Source organism: Hippopotamus amphibius, chromosome 9 (genome assembly GCF_030028045.1).
Source record: "Hippopotamus amphibius kiboko isolate mHipAmp2 chromosome 9, mHipAmp2.hap2, whole genome shotgun sequence".
NCBI classification, from domain to species: domain Eukaryota; kingdom Metazoa; phylum Chordata; class Mammalia; order Artiodactyla; family Hippopotamidae; genus Hippopotamus; species Hippopotamus amphibius.
In genome coordinates this window covers 82,876,581-82,902,750 of record NC_080194.1, presented here as the reverse complement: position 1 = coordinate 82,902,750, position 26,170 = coordinate 82,876,581, and the positions used below count along the sequence as shown (strand labels likewise).

Genomic DNA, 26,170 nt, shown 5'->3' with positions numbered 1-26,170 from the left:
AATCCCCTCATTGGTTCCCGGACTATGGAGTGAGATCTATTAAGGTTGGAAAGGTCAAACAAGCCATCCAAACTGCCTCCACCTAGGAAAATAGTAATCCATAAAAGAAAACCATATTCTCAAAGGGACTGCAGAGATTAGTGCCACCATTGAGGATGTGACAGATGCAAGGGTGTTGATTCCTACCACATCCCCATTCCACTTGCCTATTTGGCCTGTGTAGAAGACAGATGAATCTTGCAGAATATATATTGATGTAATTTTTATATATCCATATATCCTATTGCTTCTATTTCTCTGAAGAACCTAATACAAAGGGTTAACAGCATGTAGATGGTATAGTATAATATAGCCATGGGGATGGAAATGTTCTTTAGGATAAGACTTTAGATTAAAAAGTTAAAAAAAAATCTAAAGCCAAGTCCTAATGAATGCCAACATTTGGAAGTTGGACGGAGCTGGAGGAGTAAACAAATGAGACTGAGAAATACCTTTCAGAGAGGTAGGAATTGAAAATTAAATGGGATGTGAGGAAGTAGAGGCACGGGTGTATAGAACACTTTTCAGAAACTTGGTTATGAAGAAGAGAAGAAATAGAGCAAAGTTGGAGGAAAGTGCAGGGGTTTGGGAGTAGGGTCAAAATTAGGATAAGGCATATTGTGTGACCTGAGAGTGCCTTCTTAAATTTTGTACTCTAGGCACCTCAATCACCTCACTCTAGTCTCAAATCTGCATGGGGTGTTGTTTTAACAATTACTGGGAGGTTTGAGAGAATATTTCAATGATAGAAATAATCTACAATAAAGAAGTTGAATATATATAAACAAGGGGAATACCAATGAGGCAACGTCTATGTATGAGATAAAAAAGATTCTGAGCACAGGTAGCAAGATTAGCTTTTGAAAGATGAGAAGAAGGAAAAGTTATGAGCCAATGGAATTAGGTTTGTAAATTTAGTGGTGGAAACATGAAACAACTCACAATAAAAATCAATGTTCTAGTAGTCAGATCTGCTCTAAATTGAAAGGGGCTGCTCTTTCCATGACATGGTCATTTCTTTCCAATCCACTGACTACTGTCTGACTTCATGATGGATTAAAATACAATGGAATAAGTTAGAAGAGTTTAGCTTATTTTTATTGAAAATATGAATTATAAAATCTAGAGACACTAAAAATTCTTTTAAAGACATCTTTATTAAATGTTTATACAAGGCACTTTTAATTATACCTTTTATTTGACTTCCTCACTACTGTCTTTGGTATGACAAAATTGTTTCTGACAATCATAAACATCTATGAGCAAAATATAGGCAACATATTCACATTGTTCAAAGCCAAAGTGACCCAGTTTCTTCAACAAAGAAGACAGAAAAAACGTGATGGAGGGAGAACACATTAACATATTTACCAATTACAGCATCAACTTTATTTGAACCCTAACTTTTTTTAGAAAAGTATAAAAACAAACAATATTGTTTATGACTTTTACAAAATAATTGGAAATTTGAACACTGATTATAATAAGAAAATAATTTCTTTGGTTATGTTATTTGTGTTATGGTTATTTTTAAAGAAAAGTCTATCCTGTAGAGATATATATGAAAATACTAATGGATAAAATTATATGATGTCTGGAATTAACTTAAAATATTATAGGGGATGGATAGGGATGTGAACAGGGTAAGATCAGTCATGAGTAGACAGTTATTAGTAATGAGAGTTGGGTGTGATGGGTTTATTAAACTATTCTGTCTACTTTTGTGTGTGTTAAAATACTTCATAATAAAAATGTGTTTTAAAATCAAAATTATACAACAAGAAGTAATTCAAGAAGTTTAACTCCAGCTTGGGTGCTTGGTACTTGTCTACTCTATCCCCCTTATACTCATGTTTGACTTTTTCTACTCCAAAATAAAACAAAGAAAGTAGTTCATAAATAACCTGTTGATTTGAGGTCCTATTAAATTGTTTTTAAACAGTTCTGATTTTGGTCAAGGTGGTTTCACAGGGACCAGATTTACCCTCCTGCCTACAGCAACTAAAAAAAAAAAAAGATTAGAATATGATACACGGTTTTCAAGGCACTGGCTATCAGGCAATGTAGGTCTGTGATTCCTGAGAGATAGGAAATATACGAGGTGAGCCCCTTGGCTGCTCCAGCTTATACCAGAAAAGAGTTCTCAGGCTGTGGTAATGTCCCTGAATTCAGCAGATAAAGCTGACAGTCAAGAGACCAAGAGAAGAGAACTAGAGTGGAGAGAGTACACAGAGAACTCCAAGATCTGGAGAGGGTCCCTCTCAAGTATTCAGCTGAGTACTGATCAGCACACATATGTGAGGAAACTACACAAAGTCAGGAGAAGGCACCACCCAACAGCACAGCGTTTCTTCCCACAAGTCAGAGTGGAAAACCTCATCATTAATAGGACATCAAGGAGAGCGCTCAGAAGGGTTCTGCGTGCCTCAGTGTTAAGAGACAGTTACCTAAATGGTGCTCTGGTTCTGTTTAACAAAGTCCAAAAACAAGATCTGAAAGGATTAAACTTGTTTCCAAATAATTTAATCATATTCCAAAATAAATCTCAAGAATATTTATAGCAACCCCAAAACATCTATCATCCAACAAGGTAAAACTGAGAACGTCAGGTCCGAGATCTAAACTTAGCAGGAATGTGAATAAGCAGGAAAATGTAATTCATTATGAGAAGAAATATCAACCAATCAAAACAAACCCAGAAATTTTCAAAGATGATAAAATTAGAGGACAATGACATTAAAATAGGTACAACTGTATTCCATAAGTTCAAGAAGCTAGAGGACAACTGTACATGTTAAGTAGAGAGACACAGATGATGTTAAAAAGACCCGAGACTTCCTAGGTGGTACAGTGGTTAATCTGCCTGCCAATGCAAGGGACACGGGTTTGAGCCCTACTCTGGGAAGATCCCACATGCCATGGAGCAACTAAGCCTGTGTGCCACAACTATTGGGCCTGCGCTCTAGAGCCCGTGAGACATAGCTATTGAGCTCGTGTGCTGCAACTACTGAAGTCCAAGTGCCTAGAGCCCATGCTCTGCAACAAGAGAAGCCACTGCAATGAGGAGCCCGTGCACCACAACGAAGAGGAGCCCCCACTCGCTGCAACTAGAGAAAGCCTGTGTGCAGCAACCAAGACCCAACGCAGCCAATAAACAAAATAAGCAAATTTATAAAAAGACCCACATCAAACATCTGAAGATGAGAAAACAATGTCTGAGATGAAAAATATACAAAATAAAATTAACCACAGATTAGGCATTGCAGAAGAAAAAAAAACTAATGAGGTCACGGATATCACCAAGATGGCAACACAGGAACTTTTCAATTTCCTTTCTTCCAAGGACACATCAAATATACAGCTACACAGCTATATATCTTGTTGATCCATTTCCCTTTCCAGTGATCAATACATGTGTTGGGGAAGAAAGGATTTCTCTTGTTTTGAGAGTCATCACTCAGGACCAGGTAAACTTGGAGTGGCCATCTTCACAGTCATACGAGCGCTTGCCTGAGGATGAATGCAACCCAGAGAAAAGCTAAGGCTCAGAAGTGAAGATGTAGCAAGAATGACCTGATAACATCATTTCAACCCCTGGCTCCAGCTGAAGCTAGGACCAGTCCCTGGATTTATGGGTTTTGTAGGCCAATAATAGTTCCCCCATGCTGCTTAAGGTAGTTTGAATTGGGTTTTGTCACGTACAAAAAAAACACAATATGTAATCCTAACATAAACTCTCCTTTCACTTCATCTGCAGCCCATGGTTAGCTGCTGAACTACAGAACTATTTTATAAGCATCCTGAGGAACTCTTGGGGAGTGGGGGAGGGGTACCAAAAAATAAGAGTCCGAAAGTCCTTAGAAAGCATTGGCCTCACCTAAGTAGAACACATGTTATTTGCACAAGTTTTGTAATATTCTATTCGGCAAAATTTTTTTTATTAATTAATTTATTTTTATTGGCTGCATTTGGTCTTTGTTGCTGCACGTGGGCTTTCTCTAGTTGTGGAGAGCAGGGGCTACTCTTCATTGCGGTGTGGGGTTTATTGCGGTGGCTTCTCTTGTTGCAGAGCACGGGCTCTAGAGTGCAGGCTCAGTAGTTGTGGCACACGGGCTTAGTTGCCCCATGGCATGTGGGATCTTCCTAAACCAGGGATCCAACCCAGGTCCCCTCGTTGGCAGGCAGATGCTTAACCACTGCGCCACCAGGTTAGTCCTGGCAAAATTTTAAGGTATGTCAGCATGTAAGCATGAGGGTTTGAGGTTTGGACAAAAGAATTCACCACAGAATTCATCAATGGAACTTAGTCAAATTGGTTTACTGAAGTTAACAAAGAAACAAATTCTCTTCCAGTCAGAATTTCACAGCCACTGTGAAGCTGGGCCACAGTACTCTTAATTCAAAGATATTCAGCACAAGTCAGGAACCAGAAATGATCAGCACTATCAGGCTAACAACAGGGAACAGACAACTCAATGCATTGGGTAGCCCTGTTGTTAACAGAGACATTAAGTCCTTCAGGGATTAGCTCATTGTGAGCTGTCAGAAATCAGGAAATCCTATCTATTCCCAAAGCTCCCAAATACCTTACCTTCAATTAATCATGATTTACTAATAAAAATGCATTCTTATCCAAAGAATTTCCCTTTTAAATGGTCATATGTAACTTTCTAGAAAAGCCCATTTTGGGTTGAAAGTACCTCCTATCACATAAGGCATTAAAGGGTTTCTTTCCTCTCCAGGGTTCCCTTGTTTCTTTCTTTCAGTTCTACTCTAGGTCAACCCTTGGGCCAATTATTCTCCTAGGTATTTTACTTTCATTCTTCATTCCAAAATTAAAATTCCTTCTCACAACCTCCCAAGGCTCTGAGAAATCAGGGTCCTTTTCTCTCTGAGCCTCAGGTTGAAACTACTTTCTATGAAGCCACCTAAATTCTGGCTTTACTCTGCTACTTTTCCTTGGACTGTGGGAACAGAAATTTTCTGATATTTTCCCTTCTGCACACAAAAAACTCTTCTCAGTTCTTAATTCTTTTATTTCTGACAATGTAAAACCTTTAAGAAGTATAGCAGATACAAAGAAACATGGTGTAAAGAAAACCTCATTTACAATCTGGCATGTCTAGTCTAAGACTCATTTATAAGAGTTGGTTCTCAATCAGGGATGATTTTGTCCTCACAGTGGGCATTTGGTGAGATCTGGAGACATTTCTGATTGTCATTATTGGGATGCTACTGCATCTAAAGGATGGAAGCCAGGGATGCTGCTGAATATCCTACAATGTATAGAACAGTCCTCCCAAATAAAAAATTATCTAGTCCAAAATATCAACAGTGCTGAAGTTAAGAAACTCTGATTTACAACATCAACATATTTCATTTTACATCAACTCTTATAATATCTGCCCCTCCCAACTGGGACATCTCATTGATTATTAGTAATTTCAGGACAGGAGTTTTGCTACCAAATGAAATGAAGTAATTAAATGTTCTGATTTTACAGCAGGACATTTAATGTAAAATTTAATTCCACCATACTTAATTACATTATACACACAGCTTTGATATTTGTGGTGAATAACACCAAATATGAGACATATACTGCCTTCAAAGAGCTTAATCTTCTTGGGAGGATAAGAAATACATACTGAGAAAAGTAATAAGAATAAAAAGCAAGATATGAATATCAGTATTAAGATGTAAATAAGAATGCCTGCGAATAACATACTTGAGTTGGCCCTTAAATACATTTAAAATGAAAGGATTTTAGAAGTGAAAGCAATTAACATAATATCTAATGTAACTCCATTTAACACCTGAGAAAACAAACACAGAGAAACTAACTTGTCCAAATTATGATAGCAAATTACTGGACACAAAACTCTGGTCTCCTGGTTCCTGACCCTTTCATGTTTCCTTTACAACCACTGCCTTCATGACTGCTAAAAAAGAAGAGAGAGAGAGAGGAGCAAAGAAGGCCTTGTATGAGCATTGGCAGAAATGTACATCATCACCATAGGTATATAATAATCACTGCTGACATCTGAATGCTTAGTGAGTAGACTGGTGAAGGACCCACATTATGATGTATCAGAAAGTAAAACTGGAAAAGGATGAAGAGATAATATTAAACTAAACAGAATATTAACAGTCTCAGTCTAGGTATTTCAGATGTTAAATGAGAAATAAAAATAAAGGTATAAGTGCTATAGGAATTTCAAAGAGGGTCAAATTCCAAAGGCTGAAGGTAATCAGGGATGGCTTGGTGGAAGGGGTAAATTGGAGATGAGCATTCAAAAGGCATCGGATTTGAAAGGAGATAAGAGAACAATCTAGAGAAGGAAGGGAGATCCAGTTAAATAAACCAACTGGCTTTGAGGATAATGTAGAAACAAGACTAACTGGAATGGGAAGCTTGAGTAGAGAGGACCTGGGAAATGAGGCTGAAAAGGCAGGATGGGTCCAGATCATGCAGGGCCCCAAGAGGACTGAATTTACTCTGGCAAAGAGAGCCCACTGCAGGTGCTTAAGCAGGATAACTTGATTAAAGTTTTAGGAAGACTGATCTGGCACTGATGTATATGATGCACTGAGCCAAGACAGTTAAAAAGGGAAGGCAGAGAGCTATCCTTCTCATAAGAATAAAGAATATTAAAAAGACTAGAGAATATTATACAATATTTATAACAGTGAATAGTTATTTCATAGATACAAAGGAAGTTGAATTATCATCTCCATTTTTAAAATGAGAAAACAGTTTAATTAGATCCCATTTATTTTTGTTTTAATTTTCATTACAACAAAAATAAACAAATAGGAGCTAATTAAACTTAAAAGCTTTTGCACAGCTTAGGAAACCATAAACAAAAAGACAACCCTCAGAATGGGAGAAAATACTTGCAAACGAAGTAACCAACAAGGGATTAATCTCCAAAATAAACAAACAGCTCATGCAGCACAATATAAAACAAACAAACAAACAAACGAAAAAACCAAATAACCCAATCAAAAAACGAGGGGAAGATCTAAACAGACATTTCTCCAAAGAAGACAAACAGATGGCTAAACTCTCCTACACTGTTGGCAGGAATGTAAATTGGTACAGCACTAGGGAGAACAGTATAGAGGTTCCTCAAAAAACTAAAAATATAACTATCATGTGACCCATCAATCCCACTCCTGGGCATATACCCAGAGAAAATCATAATTCAAAAAGATACATGCACCCCAATGTTCACTGCAGCACTATTTACAATAGCCAGGAAATGGAAGCAATCTCAATGTCCATCAACAGAGGAATGGATAAAGAAGATGTGGTACATATATACAATGGAATATTACTCAGCCATAAAAAGGAACAAAATACTGCCATTTGCAGAGATGTGGATAGACCTAGATAATGTCATACATAGTGAAGTCAGAAAGAGAAAAACAAATATTGTGTAATATTGCTTATATGTAGACACTAGAAAAATGGTATAAATGAACTTACCTGTAGAGCAGAAATAGACACACAGATGTAGAGAACAAACGTATGAATACCAAGGGGGGAAGGGGAGAAGGGATGAACTGGGAGATTGGGACTGACAGATATACACTACTATGTATAAAATAGATAACTAATGAGAACCTACTGTACAGCACAGGGAACTCTACACAATGCTCTGTGGTGAACTAAATGGGAAGAAAATCTAAAAAAAGAGAGGATATATGTATATGTATAACTGAGTCACACTGCTGTACAGCAGAAACTAATACAACATTGTAAAGCAACTATAATCCAATAAAAATTAAAAGAAAAAAAAGAACAAAGTTTGAATAGGAAAAATAAAATGAGAAAATAGAATCAAAAAGAGGCTACATAACTTGCCCAGGTCACAAAACTAGCGAGTAGAGGAGTCAGAATTTGAGCCCACATAAAACGACCCCAAGAGCCTACAGTCTTAGCTACTATGTCATATCCTTCAATATTATTAAATGCATCTGAAAGAATTCAAGAACAATATAATTAGGGCTGAACTAGCAATTAGTAGTAAAAAAGGAAATGGAAGAGAGATGAGACTCTACAAGGGAACAAATGACAGAACTTAATATTTATGAGATATATAGGGATGAGAAAGAGTAAAAAATGATCATCTCTTAAGGAGTGAGAAGATGGGGAAATGTTAATACCACTCACCCTAGGAAAGCACAAGGGTGAATCCAGAGGGAAAGATGAGTAATATTTCAAATATGTTTCATTTGGAAAGATGAAAAGATATCCACATAGAAATTCTAGTATGCAGATAAGGTAGATTTTAGAGAGACAAGGATTGAAATTATAGATCTGGAAATTATCTCACACGAAATGAATAGCAAAAGCAATAAAACTATTAAGCTCTCCAAAGGAGGGAAAAAAAAAAAGGACCAATCCTTGGGGACCAACAACAGTTGAAAGGCAGGAGAGAAGCAGGAGCAGAAGCAGGACAGGGTACTCTCCCAGAGTTCAACAGATGAGAGCTTCAAGAAGAGAGCAGGCTGCCTTCTCTTTTCACTCTGTGCTCTCTCTCTGAAGATCTTATTCTCACCTATTCCTTAAACTACCATCCACACATATGCAAATAAGAGATAAAAGAGGACTACAGTTGAAGGAGTTTGAAAATGTCAACAAAGGGGTGAGGTAAGCAAAGGTATCATAAAGGAGTTATTAACTTAAGCATGAGGATATAACCAGTTGAAAACAATATCTGAATGCATAAAGATGCTGATGGATTAATTAAACCAGCCAGGCTGAACCAGGAAAAGCATCTGGAAAAGGGCTGCACCAATACCTAAAGGTAAGGAAACCACTTAAACGACATCACTTACATGTAATCAGCAAAATTCAGATTATGGGAAACTCCACAGGACCAACACCCTGGTTCCTTCAACAAAGAAACTGCAAGGGAAAATATGGAGGTGGAACTTGTAGAATAAGAGAAGCTTGAAAGACATATCAACCAATCACAATGTGTAAAGTGGACTGGATCCTCGGGTAAACAAGCAAAGGAAAGGAAACAAAAATTATGAGACAAGTAGAAAATTAAACTGGATATTTGATGATATTAAGGAAATACATTAAATATTTTAGATATAATAATAATATTGTGCTTACGCTTTTGAAAAGTCCTTTGTTTTTAGATATCACACTGATATATTTATAAATTTCAGATGCCTGATATTTGCTTCAAATAAATACAAGAGGAGTTATGTGGATAGTGATACAGAAGCAACGAGATTGGCCAGGAGTTAATAATTGTTGGAGCTGGGCATTTTCATTTCTTCCATATGCTCGAAATTTTCCTTAATTTTTTTTAAAGATGCAGTTTGGTTTGCAAGAATAGAATTTCCTTCCATATACTGTAGTTTAGATGGCCCTTGGTTAAGTTTTCTTGATCTGGGTTCAATGCATTTCAAGGAACCACGAGGATTATCAAGTCAGATCTAGACAAAGCTGGAGGATGAAGTGTCCTCCAAACGAACGTGTCCACAAAAAATAGGGATTGAGTTGAACACAAGATACCACTTGAAATACGACAGGAGACAGATCCTTCAAGTTATGTTATTAAGGGTTTCAAAGATAAAATTTTAACATAAAGAGGACAACAAGAAACGAATAGGGGTGTGTGTGTGTGTGAGGAGTTTGCTGAATGAGCAAAGCAGTAAGCAAGAAAAATGACTGTCCACTCTTGTTCCCAAGACAAGTTGGAGATTGAATGCCAATGGAAAAGACATGCAGGTATGAGATGACCAAACCTAAACGTGGGATATTTGTGCATGAGAAAAGAATGTGTGCACTAAATGTACGCACTTAAGACACTGGAGACTTAGGGCTAGGGTCATTCAAAGCTTCACAAACCACTTCTGTCATTTTCTCCTTTGTTTATTCCGTTTTCCTTCTCCCAGCAAATCCAAAGTGCCTTTGAGGTAGTGCAAAGGCCCCAGGACAAAGGGGTAAGAGTAAGAGGTAATATGAGGTTTGGAGGAAAAGATTAAAGATTATTTTCTCCCTCTCACTGAATCCTGAATTTAACAAATAGTGTAAATTAAATGTGTCACCTTCCTATTTGTGTCAGGTGGGGTATTGAACGCTCAGGACGTGGAGGACGAGTTGCTTTAGTTGGGTTGCAGGGCAGTGACTAGGACATTGATCTGTGAAGACCTGTATCCTTTTCTAGGTCTCACCCTCAGTAACTCCCAAAGCGCTAGACTTTGAACGCTGGCAAGGGTTGGCGACACAGCAATGGGTCAAATCAGGGAGCCTCGGGAGCCAAGGAAAGGACTCCGCGCGGATGTGCGTCCGGGTCTTTATACGGAACGTGCGCGTATCAGACTCCAGGGGGCTGTCAGGAGGGAAGCGGCGGGACCGGGGGAGGTGGCTCTAACACGGCTCTGAGAGCCGGCCTCCCGGACGCCTCCGAACCCCGCAGCCGCCCGGAGCAGGGAAAGGAGGAGACTGATTCGGCTGAGGTGGACGGAACGTTTAGAACGCCTCCCCCCAAACCCAGCTACCTCGCTGTTAACCGAGCCTTGAGAGTCCTCTCCTCCCCTTTCGCGACACCTGAAGGCGACGCCGCCACGCTTCCGGTGACGAACGTAAGCTTGGCCGGGGTGCGGACCTTGCCGAATCCAAGCCCGGAGTCCCAGGCCTCCTCCCACCCGTGAGGGAAGGCCAAGAGAAAATATGCACCAATCGGAATGTACATTTGGAAGACAGTCAGCCTCTGGGCCAATAGTAAGGAGGAGGGAGGGGCCGAGGGGGCAGTTCGTTCTTCAGGTTTAAACCTGGGCAGCCGGGCAGTTAACGGCAGCTTGGGCGCGTTTGCGGGTCGTGCGCCTGCGCGAGCTGCGGGACGCTAACCGAAATCTGCGGTGCTGCGCGTGCTAGGCGGCGGCAGTCGGTGTGGACGCCGGCGGGGCGGGTAAGCGGGTGAAGACGGGGAGAGATGGTGCTCTGGCCCCCCGAGGGCCGCCCGCACGCCCACAGCTGTGGAGAGGTTGGATTGTGGTTGCCAGTCCCTCCGGCGCGCCGTGCAGAGCCTTGAGGCTCCGGCCGAGCCCAGGTGTGCGGGCTCTGTCCATCCACCGCCTGCCCGGCGGCTGCAGCGGCGAGGACCCCCGTGGTCGCCGCTCTGAGAGGTGGACGAGGTCGCGGGGCCGGGAGGCGACGGGACGGATGCCCGCGGGGGAGCCGGCTTCCCCGGAGGCCGTGAGCGTCCGAGGCGATAACCACGCCCCGGGCCAGCTGGTGCAGACTCTGGTCTTTGTTGTCACTGTGAAGGGAGAAAAGTCTCCTCTCCCTCTAATTAGTTTCACCTTTTGTGAGCTTATGGATGTCACAGTGCGAGAAACTTTTTCCCTAATGAGTTAGGATAGCGTGTAAAATTGAAGAACCCTATAGTTCTGCCCCAGAATGAAAAAAACAAAACACTACCTTTTTTTTTTTCTGGTTATAAAAATTATAAATAAATCCAAGCACTGTTAAGTGCATATTTAAAAAGTGAGAAAATACTCGAGATAACATCAGCCACAGATCAAAAAAAGAAAAAAAGTCAGTGTTCATGTTTGGGTGTACTTCAGATGTATTCATTATGAATATATGTTTACATGATTATAAAGTGTATTTGTTTTTATATAGTGTATTTTGAATATAACAAAGCATATGCACTTAAAAGGCAGATTTATGCCTTATTTAGTCCCTAATATTTTAGGAATAAGTGCTGTGATCCATGCCAAATGTAGATATGCATTATCATTTTAATGGGTGCATGGTATTTCTTGCTGTGGCTCTACTATACCATGTATTATTTAACCTGTCCTCAATCATGGACATTTGTTTTTCCAGTTTCCTCATCATCAGAAAATAGCGTGGTAGTGGTTACTTGTACACATACATGTTCGCGTTCTTGTCCAGTTTATCTCCTTAGAATAATTTCTTGGAAACGGATTGTGGCTTAGAAATTACGGTGCAATTTAAATTGTGATTCATAATGCCAAACTGCCCTCTAGAAAAACTGTGATCCGCCCCCAGCACACAGTGAAAGACTGTTTCTCCACACTCCGACTAGCACTGGTACTGAAAAATCTTACCAATCTAAAAGGATAGCTTAGTGTTTTTATTTGCCTCATTAATGAGATGAAACATCTTTTTCTATGTTTATTTGTCATTATTTCCTTGATAAATCATGTTTTTTCCCTATTCTGCTGGTGTTTGTACCTTTTAATAGCTTTCTTTTTAATTTTTTTAGTCTTTATTGGAGTATAATTGCTTTACAGTACTGTGTCAGTTTCTGCTGTACAACAAAGTGAAAGAGCCACGTTTACATATCCCCTCCCTCTTGAGCCTCCCTCCCAACCTCCCTATCCCACCCCTTAAGTCTTCACAAAGCATCAAGCTGGTCTCCCTGTGCTCTGTAGTAGCTTCCCACTAGCCATCTATTTTACATTTGGTAGTGTGTATATGTCGATGCTACTCTCTCACTACGTCCCAGCTTCCCCTCCCGTCGGTGTCCTAAGTCCGTTCTCTACGTCTGCTTCTTTATTCCTACCCTGCTACTAGGTTCATCAGTACCATTTGTACCTTTTAATAGCTTTATAAGAGGAATTTGAATTAGTGATTTTGAACCTGTTACAGCTAGTTTGTTGTCTCTTTGGATTATGGTTGTCTTTTTTAGGATGTTTTGTTTTCTTTTGTTCTAATATTGTAGTTCTTGAAGCTGCATGCTTCGGAGAGGTAGAGGAATTTGTTCTAACTCTGCAACAGCCTCCCAGCAAAGTTTAGAATCTAACTAGTGACGCAGCTCCTCTATTCCAATTTAAAATACTTCCCTTCCACCCTCAAAATCCTTTCACTTGCTACTAGCTAAACCTGGGACACTGAATCGCTTAAGATTTTGACAAGAAGGTACTATCGGGTATTTTGGTCAGTATTATCTGTATTTACCAAAAAAAAAGCTGCTCTGGCTTCTGTGTGAAAGCTTCCCAGTGAGTAAAGAGGAAAGGATTATCAGGTCTTTATATTAGAAAGAAAGAAAAAACTGACTACTTGTGGACCTTACTAAATTTATATTTTATTATTTGCAAACACCTATCTTCATACATTCTAGAAAAAGTGTTCAATAATTTAACTGCAAAGAAAAGATGTTAATCACTGTGTGGTGTGTGTGGTGTGGTGTGGTATAGAACACATGCCATAAAAAAAAGATCTCTTTGGGCTTTAGTGGTGGAAATCTTCCCAGCCCATTCCAGCCCAGAGTCCTGTTCCATTTCTTTCCTCTGTTTTGTGTTTATCTTTTTAGTAGGTGGTTTTGTATTGCATGAACATTGAAATGCATGGTGTAATACTTCTCACAAAGCACCATTTTATTTATATGTATAATATATACTTATATATATTGCATATGTAACATATATATAAACATAAATATATAAAATCTTGTTTAAACTTCAGAATCTATTGAAATAATTCCTTCCATTTTTCCAGTGAAGAAAGTAAACGCTAAGCCCTACTTTACTTCTCACATTTATTTATTTTAGTCTCTACCATGGGTCTGATTCTGGAATTTATACAATGTATAATACAATACAGATAAATGAAGTAATTCTGCAAAGTTACATTTTGGGACTTCTGATTTGCTTCATCTATGATGATTGCCCTGAGTTTTTCTGTGGTAACTATGCAAAATAATGTCACTGAATTCTTATTCTTCTAGATTTGAAAATATAACCTAGTTAACTCTGAAAGGATTTCACTTAAGATGAAAGACCCTGATCCTCTCTTTTGCTTCTATAGAATCTCCTAAGCATGGCTTTTTAGTTAGTGCTTTTTGTCCCATGTATCATTTCTTTATAGTTGACTTTTTTTTTGGAGCAATTCCCTAAACTCTGTTCTTTTCTAGGTTTTTGACTCGAAAACTGATGCCAGTGTGAAAGTACATTGAAATAAGGTAGGAAGTTGAAAAAAAGGAAAATACTTTGGTTTGTCCTTAAATGTTTAAGTGGGGATATTTTACTATGCTCAGTGATTACACTAAACACAAAAGGATCTTTACATCAAAATCAAAGGAGAAAGCAGTCATATTTTAAGAACATTAAAGGCATTATGAAATGTTGACAGATCAAGTCCCCAAAACTTTTGATATGATTCACACTCCAGAAGACCTGGATCTTACAATCAGCTATTTAGAAAAAGATCTTACTTTGTCCAACTATTTCTCCATCTCCAAATGGGGATCTTTTCTGGTTCCTACTCTGCTGAAATGTAAAAGATAGTATGTCTTCTTGCTCTTCAAAACTACAAGGTCACTTCACTTTCCTTGTACTATTTTATTTCCTAAACCTGGAACTCTTTCAGTGAAGTCTTCTTTCTGTGGTCCACCCACTACTGAGCATCTTTGTGCTGTTTCTATGTTAGTATTGTTTCTAATTGTCCCATATGTTAGTTATATTTTAGCTAGCAGCTTGAGGTTATAAACCATATTTGTATACCTGGAGTTTTGAACATAGGTAGGAACAAACCAATTATCTTGGTGGGTAAATAAAACTTTGGATCTCATATAGTATTATATCATAAATGTGGACTCTGCTGTGATGAAAATTGTTACTATTGAGGCAGAAGGTCTAAGTTCATTTACTTTGATGTTTACTGTTTTAATTGCTATAAAGGATAATGTATTATTTAAGAGAACTTTAAACTCTTTTGAAAAAATATTGGTATTTACAAGTAATATTTTGAGGGTTACTTATCAACTTTGAGAACAAGCAAGGCCCAACCGTCCTAGTGTGTTTCTCAAGAATGTGCTTAAATCTGAAATGTAGGAGTTGTCCTGAAAGGTCCCTGCTTTCAACTTCACACTCACTCAAGGACTCACGAAGTCCTGTTGCTTCTCCTTTCTTAATCTCAAATTCATCTATTTGTCTCCATTCCCCTTTCTGCAAATCTAGTCTAGGCCGTCATCATCTATTTCCTTGATTGCTCCAACAGCTTCCTAATTGGTCCCACTGTCTTGCCTTTTTTTTTTTTTTTTAAGATTTTTTTGATGTGGACCATTTTTAAAATCTTTATTGAATTTGTTACAATATTGCTTCTGTTTTCTGTTTTGGTTTTTTGGCCACGAGGCATGTGGAATGTTAGTTTCCCGACCAGGGATCAAACCCGCACACCCTGCATTGGAAGGTGAAGTCTTAACCACTCGACAAAACAGGGAAGTCCCCCTGTCTTGCCCTCTTACAATGCACAGTAAAACCAGAGCAATATTTTTGCTACACAGTTCTGGCTCTTATTCTTTCCCCTCCAGTGGCCTCTCAAGATAAAATTTAAACTCTTTTAGGAAGACCTACAAGGCTCTAAAACATGACCCTTGCTTACCTTTCCTCACTGCTATTGTCATTCTGAAGCCGTACTGTTGTATATACAGTTAAATGCAGATGCTGTAATCTTTAACCTTTTATACAGCTGCATCTTCTGCCTTAAACAGTTAAAGCTCTGCTACTTTATCCCCACTTTAATTGACTGCCACTTGTTCTGCCAGATTTAGCTTGCCCTTGTTTATATCTCCTCTTTGTAAGAGCTTTTCTTAAACCAGTAGGCCAAGGGATTGATAAACTACATGCCCTGTTTTCATGTGGCCCGTGGGCTAAGAATTTTTTCTGCGTGTATAAAATGTTAAACAAGGACTATGCAACAGAGACCATTTGTGGCTCACACAGCACTAGATTGATAAGCTTCATAAGAAATGCTGTGCCTTGTCCACTTAGATCATTTTCAGGTAGTATCTTATCTGGCACTAAACCAGTTTACCAAATATATAAGTGCCTAAATTTTGTATTTTTAATTTTTGACACTTGGGCAAAGCTCTTTATGAGAATTCAGATGAGTAGTAAATGTCTCATTTGCTTTTAAAAAGGACAGCATAACAAATCAGATACTTGCAAGATCTGGCTTTAATGAATTTGCACACAAGGCACAGGTTTCCAGGTGTATGTAAATATATGTCCATTTTAAAAGTGCTTTTTGCTTCTTCCATCTCTAATTCTTTTGGACAGGAATGAAAAAATGTTTAAATTCTTGTTCAAGCAAGAACTTCTTTAGCCTGATAGTCTTTTGTTGCCTCCTAGATCTTGGTGATATTCTATGGTTAAATGATGCTTTTAATTTTTGTATCAACACAAACTCTCTTTGTTGGTTTCTCCAAAATAGTATTTTCTTCCTCTAGTGTGTCATTACAGTCCCTTTTGGCTTTTGTTCCTTCCTCCCGGAGTAAATGTGGGTGCTCAATGCGTCCCCTACGTACAAAATGCTGGATCCGGGATTCTAATCCTTGGCATTTAGGACGATCCATTAGGGGCTTATAAGTGCGCATTTTCACTCCTTCTACAAAGGCGCTGGTCTGCTTTATGACAGAGGGCTTAACATTTCTCCATTCTATTACTCCATCCATCTTTGGTCCTATAATATATACAGTCAAACATTATATGGATACTTTACAATAGAATCATCTCCAAACTTTATGTGAACCTCCCTCCCCCATAACCCTGTATAACTTTGGTTCCCTGTCATACCTGTTCCACAGGGTACTGCAACAGAGTCCAGTCCTTGTAGCATACTATACAACATCTGAGTTTTAACAGCATGATTAGCCCATAGTTGCTGAAGGTGGGTAACATTGAATTCCTGAACTTCCTGGTCATAGATCCACTTAATATTTTCAAACTTACAGTCATACAAGACTAAAGGAAATTCTACAGCCATACTAGAGAGAGAGAGAAGAAACAGTATGAGTATATACAGCAGCCATCCAACAATTCTTAAAAAACAGGATTAGTTGGGTTAAAAGGAGGGGGAAAACTTTGTCAATATTCAGTATCTAATAGTTAAGAAAATATAACACCATCCCTAAGCTTGAACAACTTTATAATTAAAAGAAAAAGGCAGCAACTAGTTAGGCTTGGTCTACGTTAAATTTCAATGGTAACAAGTCACCTAGAAGTGAGCTGACCTGGCCCAATCATAATGCTATAAAATTATTTAAGGGTCCCAGTCCAAACACCTGTTTCTTACCAAAGGAATAGAACAATGACAGAAGAAAATTAAAAGATACCACTCCCTGCTAAATGTTGATAACATTTTACAAGTTAGAGTAAAAGCTTCATGAAGACAGAATCAGAGACTTAGTTATTGAGATAATGGTATAGAAAGGAAGAATATTTTAAAATATATTCTAACATATCTAAGGGCAATAGCTGTTTTATTTGAGGGGTATGGGTATTTTTGTTTGTTTTTTGTTTTAAACTTACCTGTATTGAGGCTTCTGGGGATTTTTCTCTATGTTCAGCAGCTCATCAATAACCTCTGGCTTCTCCATTCCTTGGCCAATCAGAAAAAGGATAGCCATCATACAGCGGACTTGATGATAAAGGAATGCCTGGCCAATCACTTCAAACTGACATAACTGAAAGGGTTCTTGCCATCTCTCCTCGGCCAGGCTCTGGCCCACTAGCTGCACTTGAGCAGACAGAATAGTCCTCTGAAAATTAATCACCCCATTGGCTACATCCATTTTACATAAGTTCCTAAAATCATGTGTGCCAATGTACTTCTGAGCTGCATAGTTCATGGTTACAATGTCTAAGTCAGCACGAGGGAAAAAATAGTGGTAGGTCCTCTCAAGACAGCTGAACCTAGCACTGAAGCTAGGTTCTACAGGAGCCCAGGCCAGTACACGGATGTCTGGGGGGAGCACCCGATTGAGAATGTGGGTATAACGGATCTCTGTAGCCACATCATTGACTTCATATTTTAAATTAAAATCCTCTGATTCCCTGTCTTTTGGAAAGTGAGAACGCAGGTCAAGAGAAATCACCTGTGGAATTAGAGAAAGATACTGTTTTAGAGATACAAATAATCTGAATCCTCAGTATGTACACCTAGAATATACTGGTATTGCTCGCTGTACAAAACAGTAGAATGGCCCTTACCTGTCCAAAGGCACTAACTCCTTTGTCTGTTCGCCCACAGCGGTGATAGTTGGATGTCTGTCTGTTTTCTACTAGTCGAGTCTTGGTTAGAGCCTCAAACAGTTTCTCTTCAATTGTATTGTTTGTGTTTTCCTGACTGGCAAAGCCCTGATATCCCCAGCCCAGATAGGCTATCTTTAGGGCTACGTGTCTTCGACCATGAGCGCTGAAATCAAATGCACGCTTAGCTTTTCCAGCTCCTGAAGAATTTTCTCTAACATTTGAGTCCTTGTTGTTGGCCTGTTCTTTTTTAAGTCTTTGTACCTCCTGCTCCAGTTCTTGCACTCTTTTTAGGAGTTTCTCAGTCTGGATTTTGTCTGTGTCATTTTCAGCCATGATAAGACAATTTCAGAAATAAACAAATCATAGAGATCCACCCTATCTGAAAAAAGAGTAAAGAAATACAGCAATTTTAGTGCTAACTGCTTTGGTAATGTCAATATCATTCCATTGTATTCACACAGTATCTAAGATTTAATTGGATGCCTAAAGGATATGGACTTTTGATTCTGCCAAGGGATAAAAGCATTAGCTTCATTATATTTCCACCCTGTCTAGCCAGTTCACAGTGGAAAAGGAAAGTAGCATCAAAAAAATATTCAGCTAGCATTGTTAATATTTAAGTAGTCAGAATTTAGGGAAAATGTAGATTTTATTTCTCTGTTCTTCATGAGCTGAGATCACTGATGACTGACGTTACTGATACTTTTTCCCTAAAACATTTCCTTTTGACTTCTCATATTTGTCCCATCTTTCCACTCATAAGATCTGTTTTTATGGAATATTTATGTCTACTCCAAGTTTCTATTGCTTTCCAATATTTCAGATAAAATTAGTGGCTTGTATGTTCTGTCATCTAATACTCAGTTCTATCTTAAAGGTAGTACAACAGGAACTGGCCTGACGGAAGAAACTTGTCAGTGATTGTACTTCATATTGGAAGTAGAATCTGGAGTCAAGATTTTCCCACTTGAAGCAGTTTTGATGGCAGAAAGAAGGTAATTAAACATCAAGATCTTTAAGTCAAATTTAATGCATGTTCTGATAAAAGATTTCTGTACCTCTACCGGTCAAAAGTCACTCTGGATAATACAATTTAGATATCAGTGTTAAAATTCCTGGCATATTGCAGTAGTTTGAGGACAACTGTACAACATCTATAAAACTGGGACTGTACTAGATAATCTTTGACGGTTACTTTAGTTAAAGAATATCATTTCCACACCTGTTCTAAGGCTGACTAGATTATCTAAGTCTAGATAGCTCACTTAGTTTTTTGCTCTTTGAGTTTCTATATCTATGATAGATTAAAAGTTTAAAATGAAAAATGAGATAACTTTCTTATAATCTTGAAGCAGGAAAGGCATTTATAAGTAAGGCACTGTAGAAACCCAGAAACTGTAGAAAACAAAGAAAAAAATGTGACTACCTAAAAATATGTTTCTACCAAGAAAAAGTCAGGAGGTAAATAACAAATTGGGAAGAAAAATGTAATGATGATATATATTTCATGAATATGTAAATCAGTTTTAATATAAAGATCAACAAGAAAAAATCCAACCTGAGAGGTAAATGGAAATAAGCATTTCATACAAAAGGGAAAGAAAGCTTATAAATGTATGAAAAGATGCTCAAATTTACTCAATTAAAATAAATGCCAATTTATGTTAGAACTATTTTCTTTACTAAACTGACTGCAAAGAGGAGTGGGTTTGATAGTATACCACCCTGGAGAGAGGAAGGAGAAACAAGCTCTGGAATACACACTCAGTACCACTTCTTTAGAGGGCATCCAGCAACAGCTGTCAAAATTGGGGCACACACATACCTTATGACCCATCTATTCCATTTCTAGAAATTTAATGTACACATATGCTTGTACAAGTATGTAGAAACTTACAAGATATTAGTTGTAACATTCTTTTTTTTTTTAATTTTATTTATTATTTTTGGGGGGGGTACACCAAGTTCAATCATCTGTTTTTATACACATATCCCCGTATTCCCTCCCTCCCTTGACTCCCCCCCCACCCTCCCCCGAGTCCCCCCCACCCTCCCCGTCCCAGTCCTCTAAGGCATCTTCCATCCTCGAGTTGAACTCCCTTTGTTATACAACAACTTCCCACTGGCTATGTATTTTACAGTTGGTAGTATATATATGTCTGTGCTATTCTCTCACTTCGTCTCAGCTTCCCCTTGTAACATTCATTTTTAAGAACAAAAGACTAAGTCTAAATTAAGTTAGGGACAGGCTAAATAAATTATGGTTCATCCATACACTGGAATTCCATGTAGCTTTAAACAAAATGAAATATGTCTACATGTGCAGAAACAGCTGGATCACCAAGGCTGTCTAAGGTTCAGAAGAGTTGTATAATATGCTCCTTTATAGTATAAAAAATGTGCATATGAATATGGAAAATTACTGGAGAAATTGTCAGAAGCTGTCTTTGAGAGTGAAACTTGGTTTGGGTGGAGTGAGAGGGGAGTCCTTGCTTTAAACTACATGTGTATGAGTTTTTCAGCTTAAGAAGAAAAATAGTAGAAACACAGGAAATAGTGGGCAGTAGACACCTATTCTAGATCTAGTCAGGAAACTGGCATTGGATATTTGGTTGGTTTGGATACTAAAAGTTAGCTCAGTTACAGGCTGCTGGGATGAATATAGTTAGCTTGACAAGTGAAGAGGCATTATTACTTAAGCATAAGGAGCGTATGCATATATATTACTGCTTTTGGTGATGGTTTTTTGAGTTAAATTACTCTCATGGTTAAAAGCAAGGCCTCTGAATCCAGACTGCCTGAGTTAGAATTCCAGCTCCACCACTTACTAGCTGTGTAACCTTGGGCTGTTTAATCTCTCAATGCCTCAGGTTACTCATCTGTGAAAAGGAGATACTGAGAGTACCTATCCCACAGTTGTGAGGATTACATGAATTTAATAAATGTAAAGCACAAAAACCAGTGCTGGATACATAAAGTGTCTAAGCACAAGCTACATAATGTACATTAAGTATTATGCCCCATATCGTTAGTCTCTTGAGCTTTTCTTATGCCAGAACTCACCTATCCTAGGAGCTACTAAAGGTAGCAGGAGCAGGCAGTAAAAGCAGGAGTGAATAAGAAGAGAGTGGAAATGAAAGTGGATAATAAACTCTCTCAAGTTGAGTTAATGCCCCTCCAAAGTGCTCCCATACTAATCTATATTTTACTATATACTTAACTGTTGTACTTATGACTGCCATTCTTTCTCCATTCCACTGCCATAAAATAGTACAGAAGAAAGGAATGAATGATTTTTGAGCCGGGAATTTATTATCAGAAAACTGATTGGTGTTTTCTCTTGTAAAAGGTCCTACAGTGTAGGGGAAGCAATGGAGGAACTCGTGGGACCTGATGGACAAAAATGGGCCAATATGGATCCAGAAGAACGAATGTTAGCAGCTGCTACAGCTTTTACCCGTATCTGTGCAGGGAAAGGTGAGGGAGATGTCAGGAGAGAAGCCCAGTCTATCCCATATGATCCCTACAGTAAAGCCTCAGTAACCCCAGGAAAGCGACCTGCTTTTCCTATGCAACCGCATTACCCAAATATGGAAAGCAACGCCCCTTCAGAAGCAGTCTCAGAGGCCTCCCAAAGACTTCGAAAGCCTGTGATGAAGAGAAAGGTACTGCGTCGAAAGTCAGGTGGGGAAGTATTAGTGACGGATGAGTCTATCATCAGTGAATCAGAGTGTGGTACGGAAAGTGACATGGATGTCTGGGACTTAAGACAAAGGCTCATGAATCTGCAGTTTCAGGAAGACAGGGAATCTTCAACTGATGTTTCACAAAAATTTAGTCTACCACATGAATACCAAGGAATTTCTCAAGATCAGCTCATTTGCTATCTACAAAGAGAAGAAATGGGCCCTCCAGCTTATGAACAAGACCTCATTGTTGCCAGCCGACCCAAGTCCTTTATTCTCCCAAGGCTGGACCAGCTGGGCCGAAACCGGGGCAAGGTAGACCGGGTAGCCCGCTATTTTGAGTACAAACGAGACTGGGACTCAATGCGGTTACCTGGTGAAGATCACAGGAAGGAATTACGCTGGGGTGTCCGAGAGCAGATGCTTTGTCGTGCAGAACCCCAAGCCAAGCCTCAGCACGTGTATGTTCCAAACAATTACATAGTACCAACTGAGAAGAAACGATCTGCCCTTCGTTGGGGTGTTCGTTGTGACCTTGCAAATGGCGTGATGCCCAAGAAGCTTCCCTTCCCTCTTTCTCCTTCTTAAGTCTTTTTTGTTTTTTTAACCTGTCTCTCCTTTCACAGGATTGTTTGGGATAACCCAGTTCTTAATCTCTCTCCTTTTATTTAAATAGAAACTAACTCAAAAGGCCATGGAACATAGAGTAAGGACTCCATCCATCATTGGTCTTTCCTAGGTATATGTCACATTAGTATCAGATACCACTTAACTTCCAAATTACCACTCTCAAATCTAGCAATTGCAAGAGGAATCATGCCAGAAAAAGAAAAACAGACCTGGTCTTTCTGTTTTATCAGATTAGTAAGCAAAGCGAGCACTATTTCCGTTTTATAAACTTGTTACCTTTGGCCAGTGTGAGTTGCTGTTTTTATGAGTGTGTTTTTAAAGTTGCTGGGCAGTAAGCTTATCTATTAAAGAATTTTGGAAATTTGTGGACTTGACCTTATTTTGACTTAAATACTTCCCAAAGATGATCTCAAACCCAGGTTATGATTCTATTTCCAATCATACTCCCATTCATACTCTCTCCACCTAAGTAATGAGAGCCAAAGGGAATAAACAAAACCTGCCCTTTACACACAATCCTAAAGGAAGGTAACAGCATAGATAACCTTCGTTACTAAAGGAATATAGTAAATCCAGCTGTGTTAAATGATTTTTAATAGATGCTCAATAACAACACTGTGTGACATGCAAGATTCTAACCCAAGTTTTGTTTCTGAATTATTTCAGTAATATATTGCCATCCATTTGTTACTTGTAGAATGCCATACTTTTTATAATTTGCCACTGAAATTCTCTTAGAAATTATGCCTGTCACTTGAAGGCTTTTCCCACTCTGCAACAGAATTTCAAACTACTAGCAGCTGGAACCAGATGCAGACGTAATAATCAAAATGAATCAATGAATCTCGCCTATTAGGGTACAGGCCAAATCACTAATAATTCAGCTCACCTGAACTTGGATCTATTTGTTCTTGATGCTTCTGGTCCAGTAACACTTAAAATCTGGAGGTGTTTGGAGTTCACTCATTTAAGCCAGAAGAGTGACAGCAGAAATAGCTTGCTTGTTTCTAGGAAAAAACAGCTGTGAAACAAAAACGAATGACCTTAACCATTACTATCTGCTAAAATACATTTTCTCCGTAATATTTAAGCTACATCATTTATTCATTCACCCAGTTCCGTTGTTAGGCATTCCTCAGGGAAAGAAATAATCAGTGACTCAAAGATACCAGGGTGAGTCAAAAATTATCCGTAATCCGGTTATATTAAAACTTCTGGGGGATATGGGGTTATATGTATAAATACAGCTGATTCACTCTGGTGTATCTCAAAAGCTGGTACAAGAGTGTAAAGCAATTATATTCCAATAAAGAGCTTAAAAAAAAAAAAAAAAAAACTTCTGTAAATTCTACAGCCATAGTGCGGATAAGTTCTGACTCACCCTCATATATGTAAGATACATTCACTGCAAATATGTGAAAACTGCAAACTACCCAACAATAATAATTAAACGTTAGACTATTAGTCACTGGAAATCTATGGGAAGGTAATGGAAAAATGCAAATCAGGTCAAACAAATTGGTTGCATACTGTACAGTAAGTCTCAGTCATACTACACACACAAGGCACAAGGAAAGATCAACCTAACACCTAACTCTAGGTAGTGGGATTAAAGGTAGTTTTTATTTATACCTCTACTTTTTAAAAGTTAAAAGGCATTTTTTTTAGATACAAATTACAGCAGAACACTCCAATGGTTTGCCTCTTCATCTATATCTCAAAGCCCAATATTACCAAATGAAAAAGTTTCCAAAGTGATTATCTAGTTCAACCCCTTATTTAACCAAAAAACTAGTCCAAAGGAGTTAAGTGGGTAATAAGACATTTTTGGCAAAAGAGGACTCCTGACTCAGTACACTGCTTTCCCCCAAACACCATACCCTCCTCCGGGTGAAGCACAGCCATGTAATACCTGGAAGGGGGCCACCAAGTTACCACAAACAAGGAATTTGGTGGGTGCACTAAGCATTGACTGTAAACACTACAACAGCCATCGCTAGAGTTTCAATGTGTTTTTTGAAATTAAAAAGATTTAGTCTCGAAAATATTACTAACCAGTGGAGTAGTAGAAAGAGCATCCCCTATGATAAACTTTTAAGCCAAAAAAGGAAGCAGGGGTAATATCCAAAGGATTAGGAAACACGCACCACGATCACTAATACTGGAAAGCAATCCCCCAAACAATTTGAAAATTGCTGCCACGCCTCCCCATCCCACAAACTACTGGGGTCCCGACCTCTACTAATATTTCGTTTTATGAGCAAACAAAATTCTAACCGAGGCAGAAGACACTCTCAAAGAATCGAATTAAAGAAGCTCCTATTGCTGCACGTTTCTGACAAGTGCTCCAATAAGTACCAGACACAAAAACACAGTCTTTGGCGAGGTCCCACTTCCAATATTCAAAAGAGTGCTTTCCTGAATAGATCAAAATATGGAAACACGGACTTACGGGGAAAGAGAACTGTTTATCTGCTTGTCCATCTATCCGTTCCCCTTTGAAGAATCCAGAAAATAACCCACCCTAAAAATCCCACACTTACCTTCCGGTCGTCGGCCACGCAGCTTTTCGAGAGACAGGAAGCTGTCACTTTGCGTCTTCTACGCGCGCGTCCGGGGCCTCATGGGAAGTGTAGTCCTCCTTTATGGGAAATGTAGTTCTAAAAGCCGGGAGTTCAGGCTTGACGCTGAAATCTGCCTAATGTTTTTCTAGTCTGGCCACCATTTGTCCACCTCCAACAAGGCAGAATCTGGGGCCTGCGGTAGGACAAGAATAAAAGATAGGATAATTTCTAGTGCGCTAAAATAATAGAAAATTAAAAGAACTTGGCCCGATTTTATTCGTACTTAAATTAGTAGAAAGTTATCACTGAGAGTCAAAAACATTTACAATTAGAATCCACATGAAAAGGCTGAAAAGGAACGTGATAATCTCAAAACAAACAACTGAGGTGTCTGAGAGTGACCGAACAGGGATTGGGAGTCTTGCTTCAGCACCACGGAGAGATCATAACTAGGTTTTTGCGCTTTTTTCTAGAGAAGCTGATCGAAATCGCAAGATTCCAGTTAGAAAACTGGAGGGGTGAGGGGGTTGGGGGGGAGGGTGGTGGTATCTGGTTCTTTTGTCAAAATTTAGCAGTGATTAGTGCAAAGAATCTATCCCGGATTATGCAAGTAAAGGTAGGTGGTGAACATTGTACCGAAAGGGAAACCATTTTCTCCGGATTGCTTCAGCAAGAGGCAGGTATCAGAATTAAAATGAAAATAAGCCGGTATGTGGAAACATCATAGGTATCTAGTAACAGGGACAGTAGTTAGAGCGTGAACAACTTTACTTTCTCTCTGCTTCTTTCGCATTCGAATTCCTTTGTCAGATGAAACTCACCTATTCTGACTCTCCACCTTCCTATGCCATTCACTAGCCTTTCTGACATCTTGCAGCGTAGAAGAGGCGATTTCGGGGCGGGAAGTGTGCCGGCACGACAGCTTGAAGCGGGATGGAGGGGTCCTGCCTCACCACCAGGAGAATGTCTGGGGAGGGGGTGGTGGGATAGGGGAGGTAGGATTCTCGAATCAGTACGGAGATTGCTGCCGCTTAGAGTCCCACGCTGCTGTTGGCTCAGCAGAGGTCAGCGGCAGGCGAACGTTCACCAAAACTGCGCCCCAGCCGGGTTTCTAACGCCTGGCGCAGACGCGGGGCTGAAGGACCCCTACAGCCCGCTCCCTCCTCCGCGGACCCCGCCCTCCTCCCTCGACTCCTCCCCGGCTTCTCCTACCTC

The 26,170-nt window shown here is 39.2% G+C and overlaps 3 protein-coding genes across 7 annotated transcripts in view; 1 reads left to right on the top strand and 2 right to left on the bottom strand.

Annotated features, from left to right (window-relative positions):
• Nucleotides 1-10,683, bottom strand: part of PATE2 (prostate and testis expressed 2) — a 49,538-nt gene extending 38,855 nt beyond the window's left edge. The window contains exon 1 of the mRNA XM_057695234.1: nt 10,570-10,683. The gene's annotated coding sequence lies outside the window, so the exon portion shown is untranslated. The remainder of the gene's footprint in view (nt 1-10,569) is intronic.
• Nucleotides 10,684-10,900: 217 nt separating this feature from the next.
• HYLS1 (HYLS1 centriolar and ciliogenesis associated) lies at nt 10,901-22,795 on the top strand. 2 transcript variants are annotated; one of them, XM_057749182.1, is made up of 3 exons: nt 10,901-11,196; nt 18,953-19,070; nt 21,425-22,795. In XM_057749182.1, exons 2-3 carry the CDS (start codon nt 19,057-19,059, stop codon nt 22,347-22,349), a joined length of 939 nt encoding a protein of 312 aa, XP_057605165.1. In that variant the 5' UTR covers nt 10,901-11,196; nt 18,953-19,056; the 3' UTR covers nt 22,350-22,795. The 2 variants fall into 2 exon arrangements, with proteins under 2 accessions (XP_057605165.1, XP_057605166.1); XM_057749183.1 differs by lacking the exon at nt 10,901-11,196 and adding an exon at nt 13,959-14,003.
• On the bottom strand, nt 15,982-26,146 carry PUS3 (pseudouridine synthase 3). 4 transcript variants are annotated; one of them, XM_057749178.1, is made up of 7 exons: nt 25,777-26,146; nt 24,935-25,148; nt 23,281-23,412; nt 18,034-18,454; nt 17,353-17,918; nt 16,618-16,808; nt 15,982-16,504 (listed from the first exon to the last, which is right to left on the bottom strand). In XM_057749178.1, the coding sequence occupies exons 4-7, from the start codon at nt 18,406-18,408 to the stop codon at nt 16,194-16,196; spliced, it is 1,443 nt and encodes a 480-aa protein (XP_057605161.1). In that variant the 5' UTR covers nt 18,409-18,454; nt 23,281-23,412; nt 24,935-25,148; nt 25,777-26,146; the 3' UTR covers nt 15,982-16,193. The 4 variants fall into 4 exon arrangements, with proteins under 4 accessions (XP_057605161.1, XP_057605163.1, XP_057605162.1 ...); XM_057749180.1 differs by having other exon boundaries at nt 23,281-23,398; XM_057749179.1 differs by lacking the exon at nt 25,777-26,146 and having other exon boundaries at nt 24,844-24,947.
• Between the last annotated feature and the right edge of the window lie 24 nt (nt 26,147-26,170).

Excerpts from the sequence above, each read along its gene's own strand:
- PUS3 (XM_057749178.1), bottom strand. The coding sequence starts at position 18,408 with ATGGCTGAAAATGACACAGACAAAATCCAGACTGAGAAACTCCTAAAA. Across the intron at positions 16,809-17,352 it reads CCCCAGAAGCCTCAATACAG|TATGGCTGTAGAATTTCCTT; the intron begins GTAAGTTTAAAA and ends CTCTCTCTCTAG. Across the intron at positions 16,505-16,617 it reads TGCAGTACCCTGTGGAACAG|GACCAAAGATGGATGGAGTA; the intron begins GTATGACAGGGA and ends TATATATTATAG.